This window comes from Camponotus vicinus, unplaced genomic scaffold (assembly GCF_025532165.1).
Source record: "Camponotus vicinus isolate PSW18456_S1 unplaced genomic scaffold, iyCamVici1.0 SCAF_8, whole genome shotgun sequence".
Classification (NCBI taxonomy): Eukaryota; Metazoa; Arthropoda; class Insecta; order Hymenoptera; family Formicidae; genus Camponotus; species Camponotus vicinus.
Window position 1 is genome coordinate 13,872,792 of NW_028141980.1, and position 16,155 is coordinate 13,888,946.

The 16,155-nt window shown below is 28.8% G+C and overlaps 3 protein-coding genes across 4 annotated transcripts; 1 reads left to right on the top strand and 2 right to left on the bottom strand.

The window, feature by feature from the left end:
• Positions 1-2,016: 2,016 nt before the first annotated feature.
• On the top strand, positions 2,017-7,360 carry LOC145975693 (UPAR/Ly6 domain-containing protein crok). The gene is made up of 3 exons (XM_083106355.1): positions 2,017-2,191; positions 2,850-3,035; positions 3,397-7,360. The coding sequence occupies exons 1-3, from the start codon at positions 2,032-2,034 to the stop codon at positions 3,612-3,614; spliced, it is 564 nt and encodes a 187-aa protein (XP_082962481.1). The 5' UTR covers positions 2,017-2,031; the 3' UTR covers positions 3,615-7,360.
• Positions 7,361-7,771: 411 nt separating this feature from the next.
• Positions 7,772-10,912, bottom strand: LOC145975578 (uncharacterized). 2 transcript variants are annotated; one of them, XM_083106169.1, is made up of 4 exons: positions 10,455-10,912; positions 10,249-10,362; positions 9,541-9,749; positions 7,772-9,223 (listed from the first exon to the last, which is right to left on the bottom strand). In XM_083106169.1, exons 3-4 carry the CDS (start codon positions 9,577-9,579, stop codon positions 7,976-7,978), a joined length of 1,287 nt encoding a protein of 428 aa, XP_082962295.1. In that variant the 5' UTR covers positions 9,580-9,749; positions 10,249-10,362; positions 10,455-10,912; the 3' UTR covers positions 7,772-7,975. The 2 variants fall into 2 exon arrangements, with proteins under 2 accessions (XP_082962295.1, XP_082962296.1); XM_083106170.1 differs by lacking the exon at positions 9,541-9,749.
• A 2,281-nt stretch (positions 10,913-13,193) lies between these two features.
• LOC145975711 (uncharacterized) lies at positions 13,194-15,656 on the bottom strand. Its single transcript, XM_083106377.1, has 3 exons — positions 15,377-15,656; positions 15,200-15,286; positions 13,194-14,669 (listed from the first exon to the last, which is right to left on the bottom strand). The coding sequence occupies exons 2-3, from the start codon at positions 15,209-15,211 to the stop codon at positions 13,449-13,451; spliced, it is 1,233 nt and encodes a 410-aa protein (XP_082962503.1). The 5' UTR covers positions 15,212-15,286; positions 15,377-15,656; the 3' UTR covers positions 13,194-13,448.
• Positions 15,657-16,155: the final 499 nt, after the last annotated feature.

The following is a 16,155-nucleotide window of genomic DNA, read 5'->3' on the forward strand; positions in this document are numbered from 1 at the left end:
TGTTTGTCGGTAAAATCAATACGTTGGCGATTATCGGTGTAACTAGCCGGCTTGTATACTCGCCGGAAGTCGAGCACGTTATCGGACTTATTGGATTCCGAGTCACCTTTGTAAGCTCGTCGTCCGTAGATGTTAGATGGGATAAATGCGGTGGCGGCTGTCAGAAAAGTCGGAATTCCCCCGGGGATGCTGTGTTGGATGAGAAGAAGCTGCGGGCAAATCGAGAAAGAGGCGGGTGGAGAGGAAGCAGGGTGATGAGGGGACAAACAACTGGCAAGAGCCAGAAGAAGCAAGCAGAAGATACGGTAGACAAGGGCGAGGAAGTGAATTTTGCGGTACTAACGGACAGGCCAGTCGATGAGATGAGAGGAAGGGAAAGAGAAAGAGGAAGAGGAGGGCAGTAAAGAGGATAGATTGCCGGTGCCAGGCTTAGGGACGCCTCTATAGATCATAGAGGGTACGTTTTGAATAATTTACCGAGGCTATCTGTTTCGCGCGGGGAGCCAAAGAGGGTGTCAAGGTTGCGATGGGATCGAGTTTACTTCCAATCACGGGAGAATTCCGATCAGCGGCTCCAAATGCGTCTTTTCGCAATAGGGATGCTAGATTGGTAGCGAGATTGAGAAGAAATAATGTAGAGCTTCCTGTGCGATTAAAGATACATCAGGACTTGGAAAATACGTTTGAGAAAGGAAACGTAATCTTAATTTAAAGGCAGAAAAATTAATTTACCGCGCAATTATTGCAGTGTTATTCCAATATAACATGTCAAAAAATTATATAAGCTTGTAAAAATAAAAAAATCATTAATATAAATTAACATAATTTCTGAGAAATAATGAAATCTTTGAAACTAAAGCTTTTTAAAGAAAACGTAAATTTTGCAAATATTTTAATTACTAATCGAATTTAAATATTTACAATATTTGACATGCTATTTATATATATTGCTATGTAAAGTGCTTTTGTCAGAATATATTTTATACTGAACAGAGTACTTTGTAACTACGCACATTCTTTCTTATGTGTGAAATTCTCTCAAGAAGGATAGAAAGTTAAAATAATTGTCTAAATATTTGTTTTGTAATATGTGTTTTTCTACCGCATATCTGCTCCATTTTAATACAGATAAATATCGCTTCGCATCAAATCGTTGTTACACTTTATGATGTAAACAAGCAAACAAACAAACCGAAACATTTCCAGACGCATCAGAAAATACAAGGACTCATCTCTCGTTTTTGACTTGAAACATACGACACCGCAAAGCTCTTCGCGCTCTTATCTTAATTCGAAAACTTTGACTTAGCAAATAGCGACATCAAACTAGTTCGTTAGCTCGTCGACTTCGTTACATGTAATCTTTAATAAAGTGTCTCTCTTTTCTAAGTTATTTCTTTATAATTTGTCATGATCAATTTGTGAAGATTTTTCTATAATCATATATTTTATTTCAACTGGTTTGAAATTATAAAATTTCCGTATTTATAAATAAAATTTTTGAAAAAAATGATTTTAATTGATTTAAGTAATTGTAAAAAAATTTTTTATATTACATATAATAAATATATAGAATATATTCTTTATACTTACTAAATAGATGGCAAAAAAATATATGTATAAAAAATTTCCACATATAAATAAAAATATAGTCAAAATAAAATTGTTACCCAAAAAAATTTATATTGTAAAATGTATTTTCTATATGTAATAGTTCTTAATCTTTTTAATATTTCATAAACATCTTTCGTTAAACAGGTTTGTTAATCTCTATTTATGGAAAATCAGCGATAACTTGATATTAAATTTTACATTAATTAAGGTTAAACACCTCCTTAAAAGTTAAACATTCTCTTAAAAGCTAATCAGACTAATCAGGCTTGAAACTTTGGGAAGGTGGATTATACAGAGAGCTCCGCGAAAATTATGTTGCACCCAGGGCACTTTATGCGTCTCGATCCGCCGCTGGCGAGAGGGGGAAACGATCGGGAAGGGATCGTCGGCTTACTACGTAGCAGTTACACCCAATGAATGACGTCAGGTGTGTACGTGCAGTGCGCGTTCTATGTCGTGCGGAAGAACACGCGTGTAGCTCGCTCCGAAAGGAAAATCCTGGAGAGCGACATAACGATGATGCGGAATAACATCGTGGGTGTGTTGTGTTGCGTGTTGCTGTTATTTGCCGCGACAGGTGAGATTTTCCACCTGAGAATCTCGAGAATAAATGGAATAATGGACATATCTGAATAGCGTCTTGGTACACACAAGCACATTCACTGCCATCTTGGAAACGAACCTTGTGGTTCGTTGATTGTTTACGGATGGGCGTGAGAGTTGTTCCATTTAATTCCTGTTTGATAGTCCTTTAATTATTTTAATCTTATTTAATCCGATATGTCTGAAAATAAATGGATCTTATATTTTTAGCTAAATGTAAAATATAATGAATCATACGTAATGAGAAAATTAAATAAGTATATAAGTATATATTTTGTTAACAGGAATGCATTTATTTCAATTATTATTGAAAGTAGGAACAAAATGAATAACAAAAAGCTTAACATTTTTTTATGAAAATATATTTTTTTTATGAAATAATTAAAAACGTGAAAATATTTTTCGTGCATTAATAATTTTTCTAGGTTAAGAATTGAGCTTCTCATCAATTACTTCAACTGTACTAATTAGGCACTTTGATTTGAAGATGCGATTAATAAATAATTTTTATATTAGTCATTGGACTTTGCTTCAATATACTTTAGCACTGCTAATTGATGTCAAGATGCAATTAATATTGTTATAATAATTAATAAAGATTAATAATGTTATTGCATCTCGAAATGCACCAGGTACTGAGGCGATACGCTGTTATCAATGCAGTTCTGATATGGATGGGAAGAGCGAGGACCTTTGTGGAGCCTACGCGAATTTCGACAAAGAAAGGAATGTACCTATCGAATGCAACAGCGAGGAATCGCATATGCCTGGTACATTTTGCGTTAAGTACACCGAGCAGAGCCCGCGTGGTTTCATCTGTAAGTACACTTATGTAGTGAGATATTTAGTAATGCAACAAAATGATAATCAGATAATATGCCAATTGCAGCTTCTTAGACATGTAATGCGATTGCAAAAATAAGTTTGGTTATTGAATAAATCGAGAAATCGAATATAATATATTTTCATAAAAATTTCAGATCCAGAAAACCTGACATAGCTTCCAATTTAATTTTCCAAAATTGTGAAAAATTTGAAAAAAAACAATTCAAAGAGCTCTTTGAATTTATTGTGATTAGGATTATTTATGCGCGTTTTCAGCATCCGAATCGTGCGAATAATTGCACGATAACGCATTCGATTGCGTGTTAATTAATTAATTAATCGGCAATGTTCAAGGGGACGGTAGATGGCGACAGGTGATCCGACGATGTGCTTCCGTCGCCAGTACGGGAGTCACAGGAGTCTGTAACTGGGGCGTTCGCGAGAATGGTGTTTACTGGCAGGAGTGTTACTGCTCCGAGGACGCATGTAATGCAGCTTCCAGTCCGGTATCCTTCGTTACGTTACTCCTTGTGGCATGCGGCGCCGTCTTTACGCTATTTTGTTTTAAGTGAAAGGAACGTTCTCTTAGGGTTTCCTTAAGTTTTCGAAAGATGAACACACTAATAAGACGAATAAATATTGACGATTAAAAAGAAATCTCACTTTATAAAGCCTTTATTAGAAGAGTGAGAAGTTTAAATTATATAATTAAAAGACGAATCAGAGCTTGTAGATATTTTAAAAATATATCCGTCCACAGCGATATGTTAATAGATCTCTCGAATTCTCGTTCATGTAAATAGCTTAAGTAATATATCCGTCCATATATTTGGCATTGTTAAAAATGCCACGATATGTGATTCATTTATAATATGTAATTAAGCTAAGATGAACAATTAATTAACTTTGACACACAGATGACTAAAAAGTTCAGCAAAGATAATAGATCTATTTATTATTGCATTCTTCGAGAAAAAATTTTATGCGAAATTAGTACAAAAGAGTAATAAGAATAATAACTAATATGTAAGATAAAATGTTAATTCTTTTATTTTATTATGTTAATGCAATAATATAATTCTCGACGAATTAAAGACTTAAAAATGCCTTTTATATAAACGTAGCGTGTAATTGCTTTTAATCTATTTAGAATAATACTTTGATTAAAATGTCAGATTTAGAATAACGACGAGTTAAATCATATGCATTTTACATACATGATTATTATAGAAAAAAAGCTATCTTTATTAAGTTTAAAATTTTTTAACAATTCCTGGTTTTATTGATTACGATCTTAAAACTACACAATTTTTTACTATAATTTAATTAATTTATTAGATAAGCTATGTATCACAAATTAAGAATCTCATACAATTATTTTATACTGCTTAACACGTTGTTACCCTAAATCATTCGAATCACACATAATCTACATTTGTCATAGTCTTTGAAAATTTTATATTTTTCTATGTAAAAACGCGTAGATTGTGTAACTAAGACAAAACAGATTTATTATATAATTCAATTTTATACTTCTTTATTATTATATATTAATAAAAAAATGTATGTAAGTATAACACACATAAACATGCATATTACTTGACTAAAACCTTTATTAGATAAAAATCGAAATCAGAGTGAGAGAAAAAGATAGAGAGAGAGAGAGAGAGAGAGAAAAGTTGTATAAGAGTACCAATCTCTACCAATATTCGTCGAATCAAATATATACATTTAATTAATACAGATTGATAATTAATACAAGATATATTATCTTCTTTATTTTTCTTAACCATTGAATATTTCGGGACTGAATGCGTCGCTTTAAGTTTGGCGATTTATTTTGCTTTTTTTCAATTTTTTTCAATTTTTTTGTTTGGTCGTGAATCTTTGAGAAGCCATTAGACGCGCTCGCGCACGTCCCACAGTAACATTAACGGAGTGGAAAAACGCGGCGAAAATGAAAGCTACTTTTGTCTCTCGACTTGACTGACTTTTTGCGGTGGCTCTGAGGAGAAAACGCACCTCGTAAGCCGGGAGATTAATGTTTTCCGTGGCGTTGCTGATCGCATCTGCGCGAAATTCTCATTTGCTGGCTGTTTACGCCTGCTTAAGTGCAACTTACGTTATTTCAGCCGCGTTTAACGCCACGACTAGATTATACCATCCTTTCTTATCTAGATTTATGATACCTGCTAATCTCATGCTTATTTTTATATCCTTTTATTTTACAATTCACGACCGCAAAATTAATGACTCTATAAGCATATTTCTATTTAAAAATCTAGAGACTATTTAAGAATTTATATACAGAAAAAACGTAAAATTATGTGCAAAATATGTAGAAATAATGCTTTTTAAAATACTTTTCTATTCTATAATAATACAGCTAAATTAATAAATTTGATAAGTATAAATTAAAACCTATATGTTTACCAATTATAATCTCCCATCAAAGAATTATTTTTTTTTTATTTCTTAAATGAAAGTTTGTCAGAGACTTAATACAATGACAAGGCGATAAAATTGAAACAGTATATGGTATTAATATTTAAATAAAGTTTCTTTACGTAATATTGGAACGAAACACATTGAGGACACCCTATACATCGCGCATCTCATTCATCACATGTCACTAGCACGCATGTTAAGCGCGTATTGTGGGAAATTCCTAAATGACGGTCTCGCGATCCGCACTTTTGCGGGAAGGGATTAAGTCCGATACACGCTTGAACCCTCAGACCGACTGCTGTCGCGGAATCGCTTCCGATATTAAGCCCAAACCCGAGGACACCCTCCTGAGCGTACGTCACACCGTAATGCCGGAAATTCGTTCGCCGCGAGTTAATTACGTCACACGAGACTATTAATGCCTTAACAGATCCGACGTGCGCGTTGTACGTATAACAATGGTCTCGGCTATTTAGGCCCTTCTCGCACATTACGTCACCACGTGCCAACCCTCGTTACTCGGGACGCCGTATGATAATTAAGATCGTCGCGGCTCGAGCATTACACCGGCAGCAACAGCGGTAGCTGATAATACTTTGGAAAGGTCTTATCACATTCCACAATCCTCTCCGCAATATAACATCGAAAGGTTTCCGCAGGTAAACCGGAGAACGATAAATGCCTTTCGAGATGGATGAAAATTATACTAGGTGTACTTAATGCGCAAATATACTTAAATATCAGATTTCTTGGTTTATGACAAATGAAACAAAAATTCCTCTAGAAAAAAATAGTAGTCAAAATATTAAGAGAAAAGATTGCTTAAGTATCGCGATGTTTTTGCCAACAAAATTTTAAGAGTACAAATATAGTTCTTGCCACACAAATATCGTTAAGGAAAATTATTGATTAAAGAGAAAAAACGGTGATAATAAAAAAATATTTATCTATAATTATTATGATTTTTAAAGCCGCGAGTCATCAACAATGTAATTTATCAAATCGTCTGACACAATTTCATAGAGGATTATATATAATCTTCAAAAACTTACAAAATATACTCCTTTTTCTCAAATTCTTATTTATTGATTTGCTCAAGGATGCAGAAAATCATGATTTTAAGATGGCATTAAGATTTTAGGAAAAAAGTAGGTATTAGCAATTTTCTCCACTGGATGCTTTATTTTCCACTATAGAATGGTTCAATATCCGCATTCTGGCTGTTATTTCATCACAACATGCTTAATTAGTTGCCGCAAGGGCAGAAAGTGAATGATGTTGCTCACCTCTCTAACGGCATTTCCTATTTTCATAACGTGGCCGCCACGTTATGAAATTTAAATTTTAAAGAAAAGAGGATAAACGACATTTAAAAACAGCTTAATGTGTACAATTATGTTTTTTGAAATTGGAGTAATTTTATTTCATATAGATTAATGCGAAAGAATTCTTAAGCAATCTATTTGTCTATAGGATGATATAAAGAGAAACTTTAGAAATCTAATACAAGCGTCTCAACAAGAAAGTTGAAATTTGTAAGTAAGTTGAAAGTAAAAATTTCTTGTCAAATTAAATGAAATCTTTTTTTTTTTTCAAATATTCTGAAAATAAATTATAATTAAATTATTTTAAAAATATTTAATATATAAGTTTTGCGTATATAAAAAAGTTTCTCCCGTACATAAACACAAATCTTAAAATATGTTTTACCTTCGATCAAAAACCGTATATAAATTTTTACATATGAACATTAAAAGTTAATATTTATGACATTATTGATAAGTGAAAGATTGTATATAATTGTATAATTATATAATTATTGTATAATATTATATATAAATGTATGAGATCAAATAAAAAAATAAACCAACTTTTTTGTTTTTTTTAGACAAGTTGCTAGCTTAATTTTTAATCTTATATGTATAAAAATATGTATAAAAATATTTGATTTTTAAATGTTCATTTACTTTTTGCTTTGCTCTCATACGTATAATTATATAAATTATAAATATGTAATTATATATATATATATATATATATATATATATATATATGTATATATATATATATGTATATATATATATATATATATATATATATATATATATTTATATTTATATTTATATTTATATACATACATACGTACATACATACATATATATATATATATATAATATGTATATATGTTACTATTTTATATTTATAATATATTTATAAATTATATAAAAGTATGAAATACATAAGTTTAAATCGATACATATGCAGCGCAAAACTAGTCAGCATTTCTAAATGTTTGTCAAAAAAAAATTGAACAATTTCATTTCCCTTGTGCTCATAGCTAATAATAGATAAGCACACACAGAAGAATGTAACAAAAGATTTTTAAAATTATGCGTGATATATAATAGCCGATTTAAATGATTATTATACTGAACAAAAAAACTGTAAGAAATTATATATTCGATATAGTATATCAACGATTCGATCACAGTACATCAACATGTGGCAATTTGATGTCAAGAGGTGAATTTATATTATAAACTAATTCAAATATTTTGTTTAAATCATTTTGTGATAAACGTTGAAATTCTTTAGTACGTAGAACTTCTCTTAGATATAACTTAATAAATAGTACAGTGTCTTTTTTTAAAGAATCTGCTTCACATGAAAACGCAAGCAGTATAAGATCGATGGAATTTTCAATATTAATCATACATATCAAATAGCTTTCACAAAATATTTTAAGAGTTTGTACATCATATTTATGAGCCATTATTAGTAAATCTCGCAGCATGTGATAATTAAACGGATACGGTATTGAACCACATAAAATAAATGATAACATTTGCTTGAATGGTACTGGCATCTCGTCTATCTCTATCTCATATGATAAGTCTTTTTTATTTTCGAGCATATCGAATATGTTCTTAAAATACTTACTATTAGTAGCATACAGTGCTTTTTTGGGAAAACTGTAATGTTCTTCTTTGATTTTAAACGTAATCAGTTCCTTATCCTTAGCCTTCAAATTGACAAGATTTGATCGTTCAGAGTTGAATTGTTCGTATAATGTTGTATTTGATGGCATCATATCTACGCACACACTTTCAGTAACATATAGGTGAGCAAATTCGATTTCGAAATACATTACAAGGTTATTGTTAGTGATATAGCTTTGCAACGATTCTATGCTAGTTTCATATAATAATGTCATGTTTGATATTAAGCCTGAGGTTGATTTACATTTTATCTTTCGAAAATCTGACGAAGAGACAATGCCAACATCGCATATACCCTGAAAGTTTGTTTCAGTAAGTAAAAAAAATCTTAGTGTACTTTTCATTACTTCAGATGTATCGATATCGATAGTTAATTTAATTTTGTATAGAGATGTTTCCGGAAACATTGCAGAAAATAATTCTTTTTGGATTTTAAAAATAGTCATGACACAATTAATTTCCCAGGTGTATTCAACTATACTCGTTTGTAACCATGTCCGGGAATATGACTTATTATATAAACGTTCAGGTATTGCCTGTTTCGGCATGATTTTGGTGACAGTATCATTCGCTTCTTTATTGAAGTGAGCTAAAATATTTTCTGTTCCTTTTCTGGGACGAATATCGATGGAGGTATCCTGGTCTTCTTTAAGGGAGATAGTTTCAAAAGTACCTTTTGTTTTTTTTGTAAGTTGGATTCTGGAAGTAACGCTTGCTTTCTTTTTGTTAAAAATCTGAAATGATATCAAATTATAAATGTATATTTATTAAGTTTAGAGATGATGAAAACTATTTAAACTCGTATTTTTTTTCTAACGAAATAACATTTTCTACTAATCATAATCTCAGAGATGAACCGAATGAATAATTAGATTTACAAGAAGAACTTGTAGCGCATAATTCTTTTCGCCAATCATATATATTGATTATTCATAAATATTTGAATATTTTGTGAAAAGAATGAGACAAAATTTAACTGACTACAATAATTAACAAGATTTTTTTCGTTTATGTAATAGTGATTATTAGTTGCATAATTTAAATATCTCACGCTGTGTGATAAGAGACGAACGGATTCCGTGAGCGGCATATACAGGGTGTAACTGAAAAAGCGTCCACGGAGCAAACAGCGTTATTCCTGATTAAAAATCGAGTCGAAAAGTCCTGAACCATTTTTTTTTATAATGCTTAATAAAGCGGTAATTATTGAATAAAGTTGCGCCAATAAGCACCGACCTTTAGCCTCCTTGTCGAAATTTTCTGTAAGAAAACACTTTTAACGAAAGAAAAATGATTTTTAATGCAAAATAAAGTTTTTCGCATTATTACGATGCATAAGAATATTGCACAATAGCAGCATAACATAACGCCGTAGCGGCGGAGCGCTTACGCACACTATCAGGCGCGCGGCTCACTATCGTGCCAATAAGCACCGTCTAAAGATCGGTGCTTATTGGCGCAACTTTACTCAATAATTACCGCTTTATTAAGCATTATAAAAAAAATGATTCAGAACTTTTCGGCTCGATTTTTAATCAGGTATAACGCTATTTGCTCCGTGGGCGCTTTTTCAGTTACACCCTGTATATAGCTTTTTACTTTAAGTACGTTAAATTGAATTAGCACTTAAAAATATTACAAAATATTACAGATAAATTAATTTATTTAAATATTGTGTATGCTGTCTTAACATACATTTTTCTAGTGACACATGCTAGAAAAACGAAGCAGATTCTAAAAAGGAATATTGAGAACTTACATGGTTTTGCATTGTACTTCTTATTCTCGAAGGCTTGAGTCTAAGGTTAAGTTAAGTTAAATATATTTTAAGTCTTAGCTTAAAATATATTTCGGTACCAACGGTTTGATATTACTAAAATATAAGTATATATATAAGTATAAATATGATCATGTTGTGATTGATATATTTCATCTGCTATTATAAAGCATTTAAAAATCTCTTACTTCTTTGTTAGAAAACTAATGATCCAGAATTTTTCTTTGTTAATCCTGATATTCTCTTCTAAAGCAAAAATTTTTTTTCCCGTTTATATCACTCAAAACACTCATTTATATAATTTATGTTCACCGACTTTTTAACCAATTCAACTATATCGTTCCAGAAGACAGAAGTGCCTGAGATTTACGATGTTATTATCTTGTCAATATATTTATTTTTGGTTGATCTATAGCTCTCATCTTCTATATGTTTCATCGTATTAGTTTTGAGTTTTTCTTTTAAACTGTTATAAAACTTTATTTTATAATTATTGATATAAGATTTAACCCTTATCGGACGCTAGCTACCGCAGCGACAGAGTACTGTTGTCACGTCAGAGGTGACTTACAACCGTTAAGGGTTAATGTCTTAAACAAATGAAAATGTTACTAAATTTTTTTTAGAATTTTGGCGGTTTCTTAGAAGAAAATTAATTCCTGATCACACACATATGCACACACACACGATTTTGAAAATGCTCAATTTAAACGTATAATGCAATCTATTTATTTAAATTAATAATCTATCTCAAATCTATTTATTCATTTAAGTTAATTATAACTCGATTTAATTATAATATCTAATATTATGTAATTGTGATTAGCTTCGAATTAAAATTTTCGCTATTGAATTAAAATAAACATTAGATTTCTCGTCGAAGAAAAATCATGACTACAAAAACAAGCAACTTGTAATTTAAACAAATGTTATAAAAAATAACGTCTTTCTAAAATTATGTCTATTTAGAAAAAAGAGCTATATAGATAATTATAGATCGATATTATTCAAGACTGAGATAATACTTGTATGACATTTGTCTTTGTTATATATGACGGAAATCCTTAAAACTTTATTTTATTATCAAAATATAGTAATAATACGCTTGATGCTTGCTTCAATATATTTTTATTTTGTGATATTTTCCGCAGTGTGGAAATAAAACTCAAATGCAAAATTGTTTAAGACATTATATTAATAAATACAGACAGAGCTTTAGTTTGCAGAATAAATTAATATTTTTTAAATTAAAATTAATATTATTTGTTGTCAATCTTGGACTAATTTGCAAGCTAATTTGGAATGATATTTACGCGATATTTATAAGAGCGTGAATTTCATCTAAGAAGCAATTTATCATAACAGAATTTCATTACAAAAATTGTGAAAAACATCGCATTCTATAAAAAGATTACGATTTATTCCATTCCTATATATTAATGTTATTAGGAATCTAAATGAGTGTTACGGCTGTTAAAATTGTGAAATGCTTTATTAGTGATGTTCCCGGACGAGCGCTTCATTTTCTACATCAGAATGATTCGGTGATTCTATTTTAATCGTTACTACATTACTACGTGCTTAATTAACTGCTGCAAGAGCAGAAGGTGTGTGATGTTGCTCACCTGTTTAACGGCGTTTCCTATTTTCATAACGTGGTTGCCATTTTAAAGAAAAAGAGGATAAGTAATATTCAAAAAGGGCTTAATTAAGCTATATGTACAATTTTATTTCACTTCTTGAATTTTAATAATTTTACTTTATATAGATTAATATGAAAGAATTCTTACATATAAGTAATCTCTATTTGTTTATAGGACGCTAAAGAGGAACTTTAGAAATTTAATACGACAGACGCGTAAATATATATACATATAAAATTGTCTGAAAAAACCAGTTGAAATTTCTTAAAAATATCTTGTCAAATTAAATGTTATTCTTTTTTTCCAAAAATTATTCGGAAAAGAAATTCTACTATTTTAAAAATATTTAATGTATAAATTTTGCATATATAAAAAAAATTTTCTTTCGTACATAAATTTTAATTTATATCTTACGTCGATCAAAAAATATATAAAAATTTTTGCATATGAACATCAAAAGCCAATATTTATAATATTATTAATAGATGAACAATAAACTAGTAAATTGTATATTATAATACATATTTACATAATTATATAATTTATAAATATACGAGATCAAATTAAAAAAATAAAAGAATTTTTTGTATTCCCAAACAAGTTGATGGCATAATTTTTAATCTTGTATATATATATATATATATATATATATATATATATATATATATATATATAAAATACTTGATGTTTAAACGTTCCTTTACTTTTGCTCTCATATGTATAATTATATAAATGTTATTATATTATATATATGTTAATTATATAAATATGTAATTATATATATATATATATATATATATATATATATATATATATATATATACAGGGTGATTCAAAACAACCTGATGTCTTTGAAATATGATATTCTTGAACGAATTCTAAGACTATTTTTCCTCTTGAAAAATTTTGTCCAAAGCTTAATTTTTTCCCCAGACAGTCAATTTTATTGCACAATATTTGATCCTTTGAAGTGTATTAAATTATTATTGCACTTTTTCTACGCAATATTTAACAATATTATTACGGTCTAGGAGGGTTATAACGTAACTCTTAAGAATAAAATATCAGAAAAATTAAAAAATTAAAAAAATTAAAAAAAATTAAAAAATTAAAAAATTAAAAAAAATTTTTTTCAAGAGGAAAAATAGTTTTAGAATTTGTTCAAGAATATCATATTTTAAAGACATCAGGTTGTTTTGAATCACCCTGTATATATATATATATATATATATATATATATATATATATATATATATATATATATATGTATGTGTTACACTATTATGTAAGTTATATAAATGTATCAAATAAATTGATGTATATGCAACGCAAAGTCAATATTTATAATGTAAATGTCAAAAGTTTGTCAAAAGAAATTAGACAATTTTATACTTTTACTTATAGCTAATAATAAATGAGCATACACATACAAGAAGAATACAACAAAAGATCTTTAAAATTAAGATGCGTAAGATATAGTAGCTGATTTAAATGATTATTATACTAAGCAAAAAAATTGTGAGAAATTATATAGATATCTCACAGTATATCCCACAGTATATCATGTGCCAATTTGATATCAAGAGATAAATTTATATTACAAATTAATTTAATTATTTTGTCTAAATCATTTTGTGGTAAACGTTGAAATTCTTTAGTACGTACAATTTCTTTTAGATATAACTTAATAAATAGTGCAGTATATTTTTCTAAAGAATCTGCTTCACATGAAAATGCAAGCTGTATAAGATCGATGGAATTTTCAATATTAATCATACGTATCAAATAGCTTTCACATAGAAATTTAAGAGTTTGTACATCATATCTATGAGCCATTATTAGTAAATCTCGCAACATGTGATAATTAAACGGATCCGATATTAAACCGGATAAAATAAATGATAACATTTGCTTAAAAGGTACTGGCATCTCGTCTATCTCTTTTTCATATGGTGTACCTTCTGTATTTTCAAACATCGCATAATCGCATATGCTCTTAAAATACTTACTATTGGTAGCATATAGTGCTTTTTGTGGTAAACTATAACGTTCTCCTCTGACCTTAAAAATAATAAGTCCTTTATCCTTAATTTTACAATTGATAAGCATTGACCGTTCAAAGTTTAATTCTTCGCATAATGTTGTATTTGATGGCACATTTATGTGTATACTTTGAGTAAAAAATTTGTGAATGATTTCGATTTTGAAATACATTACAATTTTATTGTTAACTAAATACTCTTTCAACGATTCTAAAGTAGTTTCATATAATAATGTCATATTTGATATTAAGCCTGAAGTTGAGTTACATGTTTTCTTCTGCAAATCTGACGGATAGACAACGCAAACATCGCATGTACCCTTAAATTTTGTTTCAGTAACTAAATAAAATCTTAGCTTACTTTTCATTACGTCAGATGTATCGTTATCAATATTTAATTTAATCCTGTATAAGGATGTTTTCGGAAATCTTGCAGAAAAAAATTCTTTTTCGGTTTTGAAAATAATAATGGCACTATCAATTTCCCAAGTGTATTCAACTATACTCGATTGGAACCATGTGCGGGAATATGACTTATTATATGTATTAGGTTCAGATATTGGGTACTTGAAATGATTCAAAATATTTTCTCTTTCTTCTCTATGAATTTCCACAGAGGTATCCTCTTTTTTTTCGATGGTTTCATTGGAAGTATCCTCTGTTTTTTTTGTGAGTTGAATTCCAGTAAAATTATCGCTTGCTTTCTTTTCATTGAAAGTCTGAAATGATCAAATTATATATTTATTAAGATTAAAGATGACGGAAACTATCTAAACTAATATCTTTTCTTCGAACAAAATAATATTTTCTACTAATCACAATCTCAAAAATGAACCGAATGAATAATTAGATTTACAAGAAAAACTTGTAGCGCACAATTTTTTGGCCAATCATATATATTGACTATTCATAAATACTTGAATATTTTGTGAAAAGAATGAGACAAAATTTAACTGACTACAATAATTAACAAGATTTTTTTCGTTTATGTAATAGTGATTATTAGTTGCATAATTTAAATATCTCATGCTGTGTGATAAGAGACGAACGGATTTCGTGAGCGGCATATATATATTATAAGCTTTTTATTTTAAGTATGTTAAATTGAATTAGCACTTAAAAATATTACAAAATATTACAGATAAATTAATTTATTTAAATATTGTGTATGCTGTCTTAACATACATTTTTCTAATAACACGTACTAGAAAAACGAAGCAAATTCTAAAAAGGAATATTGAGAACTTACATGTTTTTCCATTGTACTTCTTATTCTCGAAGGCTTGAGTCTAAGGCTTAGCTTAAAATATATTTCGGTATCAACAGTTTGATATTACTAGAATATAAATACATTTATAAATGTTAACATGATTATGTTGTAATTGATTTATTTTTTTTTATCATAAAGCATTTAAAAATCTCTTACTTCTTTGTTTTAAAAATTAATTATCTGAAATTTTTCTTTGGTAATCCTGGTATTCTTTTCGAAGAAACGATTTTTCTCCCGTTCTTTATGCCACTCAAAGAACTCATTTATGTAATTTATTTTCACCGACTTTATAACCGATTCATTTGTATCGTTTCAAAGGACTGAAGTGATGAGGACGAAGGTGAACCGGCGGTTGACGATGTTGTTATTATTTTAGCAATATATTTATTTTGTTAAACTATAGCTTTCATCTTCTATATTTTTCGTTGTATTAATTTTGAATTATTTCTCATTTCCTCTTTTAAGCCGTTACAAAAGTTTATTTTATAATCATCGATACAAGATTTAATGTCTTAAACAAATGAGAGTAACTAAAATTTTTCGAATGTAACTAAATTTAGAATTTTGGTCGTTTCTTAAAAGAAAATTAAATTTTGATCACACATATACTCATATCTAACAAATTTTAAAAATGTTCAAATTTAAATATATAATACAATCTATTTATTTATTTAAATTGATATAACACTATTTGATCATAATATTTAAAATTATATAATTGTGATTAGCTTCGAATTAATAAAATTTTTTATCGAATTAAAATAAACACTAGATTTTATCGAATATAAAACATGACTATAAAAACTAAATAAAACATATAGAGTCTAACAGATGTTATAAAAAATAATGTCTTTCTAAAATTGTGTCTATTTATAGCAATGAGATATATAGATAATTCTAGATCAGATCTAAATTATTATAGCATACTGAATTAG

What these genes read in the sequence shown, in the direction of transcription:
- LOC145975693 (XM_083106355.1), top strand. Translation starts at nt 2,032, where the DNA reads ATGACGTCAGGTGTGTACGTGCAGTGCGCGTTCTATGTCGTGCGGAAG. An exon ending in GCTGTTATTTGCCGCGACAG is followed by an intron (nt 2,192 to 2,849) that starts GTGAGATTTTCC and finishes GAAATGCACCAG; the next exon opens with GTACTGAGGCGATACGCTGT. An exon ending in GAGCCCGCGTGGTTTCATCT is followed by an intron (nt 3,036 to 3,396) that starts GTAAGTACACTT and finishes GCAATGTTCAAG; the next exon opens with GGGACGGTAGATGGCGACAG.
- LOC145975578 (XM_083106169.1), bottom strand. Translation starts at nt 9,579, where the DNA reads ATGCCGCTCACGGAATCCGTTCGTCTCTTATCACACAGC. An exon ending in TTCGTCTCTTATCACACAGC is followed by an intron (nt 9,224 to 9,540) that starts GTGAGATATTTA and finishes ATATCATTTCAG; the next exon opens with ATTTTTAACAAAAAGAAAGC.